Source organism: Capsicum annuum, chromosome 10, assembly GCF_002878395.1.
Source record: "Capsicum annuum cultivar UCD-10X-F1 chromosome 10, UCD10Xv1.1, whole genome shotgun sequence".
NCBI classification, from domain to species: Eukaryota; Viridiplantae; Streptophyta; class Magnoliopsida; order Solanales; family Solanaceae; genus Capsicum; species Capsicum annuum.
In genome coordinates this window covers 107415984-107418468 of record NC_061120.1, presented here as the reverse complement: position 1 = coordinate 107418468, position 2485 = coordinate 107415984, and the positions used below count along the sequence as shown (strand labels likewise).

At 38.3% G+C, this 2485-nt stretch overlaps 1 protein-coding gene across 1 annotated transcript; it reads right to left on the bottom strand.

Annotated features, from left to right (window-relative positions):
* Positions 1–390: 390 nt before the first annotated feature.
* Positions 391–1977, bottom strand: LOC124887769. The gene is made up of 4 exons (XM_047397690.1): positions 1867–1977; positions 1586–1707; positions 949–1369; positions 391–816 (listed from the first exon to the last, which is right to left on the bottom strand). Exons 1-4 carry the CDS (start codon positions 1975–1977, stop codon positions 391–393), a joined length of 1080 nt encoding a protein of 359 aa, XP_047253646.1.
* Positions 1978–2485: the final 508 nt, after the last annotated feature.

The following is a 2485-nucleotide window of genomic DNA, read 5'->3' as shown; positions in this document are numbered from 1 at the left end:
AAAATGATCTTTCAATGTCTAGGACTTCAGCTTCCGGTAGTCCATGCAAACTCGCCACCTAGTCACTGGCCTAAGTGGAATCAACTCGTTCTTTTCATTAGCAACCACAATCATACCCTCTTTTTTAGGAATGCACTATACTGGACTCATCCACTTACTACCGAAGATTGGATACACTACCCTTACATCGAGCCATTTTATAATCTACTTTTGCACCACTTTTTGCATAGGTGGGTTTAGTGTGCTCTCATGCTAAATAGTCAGTATGAATTCTTTATCTAGTTAGATTTTGTATGTGTATATGGCCGGTGGACTACAAATAATATCTACAATCGTCCATCCGATAGACCTCTTATATATTTTAAACACAAAAATAAGGGCCTAAATCTGTCACTCTACCAAGTTTACTACAATAATAATCGGTAAGATGTTTCTATAGCCTAGAAACAGATACTGCAAATGGCTTGACAACTCTTTCAGTTTCAACACCGGTGGTTTCTCAATAGAGGGTTTGGCCGGTGGTATTGGACGATTTTTTAGTTTTATGTCCATCTTCTTGGGGGCATAAGTATACGACCCCATTCCTATTAGTGCACACGCAGTCTTATCATATTCTTCGATCCCATCACCATTGAAGTTCATCAATACTAAAGCCAATATTTCCACACCAAATCTTTCCTCAACTGGCATCTCTTGCTCATCTTCATAATATATATCAATGATTGAGAAGACACTCTTCTCATTTTTTTTCTTCATCGATGGGCAAACATCAAAGATCACCTCTTCAACATTGACCCTAAATTTGAGATCATTGGTCTGGAAGTCAATCAACACACTCTTAATTACTAAAAAAGGTCTACCCAAGATTATGGGTACCTCTAATTCCACCTCGCAATCTAGGATTACAAAGTCCACCAGGAAGATGAAAATTGATACTTTCTAAAGCACATCATAAAGTATTCTAATTGGTTTCTTCACTGAACTATTCGCCATCAAAAACCACATATTGGCGGGTTTAGGATCCCCCAAACCGAGTCTCTTGAAAACTGCAAATGACATTATATTAATACTTGACCTAAGATCATAAAAGGCCTTCGCAAAATCAAGTGATCCAATAGTACATGGGACAGTGAATGCTCCCAGATTGGCTTTCTTTTGTACTAATGATCTTGGAGAGATAGCACTACAATGGTGAATATTTTCCACTGGTTCATAGCTCACGGTCCGCTTCTTAGTCACAAGATCCTTCATGAATTTAGCATAGCCCAACATTTGTTCTAGCGCCTCAACCAAAGGTACATTTACTTTTAGTTGTTTTAGCATGACCATGAACTTGCTAAATCTTGTGTCATCTACCTTCTTATGCAATCTGTGCGAGAATAAAGGAGGTATTTTTGGAATCTTGGTAACTATTATCTCTCCTTCCTTCCTCTTGCCTTTCTCTGACTCATTAACCTGCTTCTAATTAGATGGAACCTCATTATTTTCCAATTTCTCAAACTCCACTGGATGTTCTTCTTTTGCTTCCACCTCCAGCTTTACCATATCATCTACAATAGGTTCACCCACAGAAGGGCCAAGTTACTCTTTTCCACTTCTCATGGTGATAGCCATGCAGGAATTTTCATTCCTTGGATTTTGTACGGCATCACTCGACAATGTTCTACTCTTTCTCTGATTGAACATTGCCGATATTTGCTTCATCTGCTGCTCCAGTTGTTTAATGGAAGTCAAATATGAGTCAACTAATTGACTCATAGATAAAAAACCACCTTTCATCTCTCTTACTCCAATGTCAGTTGAATCTATCAGTTGAATCTATCCCTTTTAACAACTTGGCTATCATATCCTCCATTGACTTCTTACCAGAACTAGTAGCAGCATTGTCACGGTTTCCAGGAGGTACATACAATCCACTCCTATAAATTTTATTCTTCCAACCACCTTGATCACAGTCTCTATAACCAGATTTGTCATAGTAATTTCAACCTTGATTCCCTTGGCTATTGCCTCAAAAACCCCCTAATTATTCAAGTAGTTTGCCTCTTCCTCAGAATATGATTTAGTTTTCCTACTTTGAGACCCCAAAACTTTCACCTTTTCTATCTTTCTGGATAGTAAATGCTTTGTGAGAAAATCTATTTGGGTCTTTATATGTGCCATGTCGTGGTCAAGTTCCTCTTTTCTCCTACACTATTCAGCTAATATCCCACTAGACACAGTACTAGATGCTACCACAGAATCCCTAGTATGCCAAAATCTGCTTGTCTTAGTCAGTCTTTCCAACATCTCTATAGCGTAGGTAAATATAAGGTCCATGAATTCTCCCCCTACAACATTGTCCACAGTTGGCTTAGTAATAGAGTTCAAAGCCCTGTAGAATATGTTGATCAAATACTCATCAGTTATCTTGTAATTAGGGCACTAGATCAACTTATTCTTGAATCTCACCCATGTCTCATAAGGAGCTTCATTTGGTAACTGC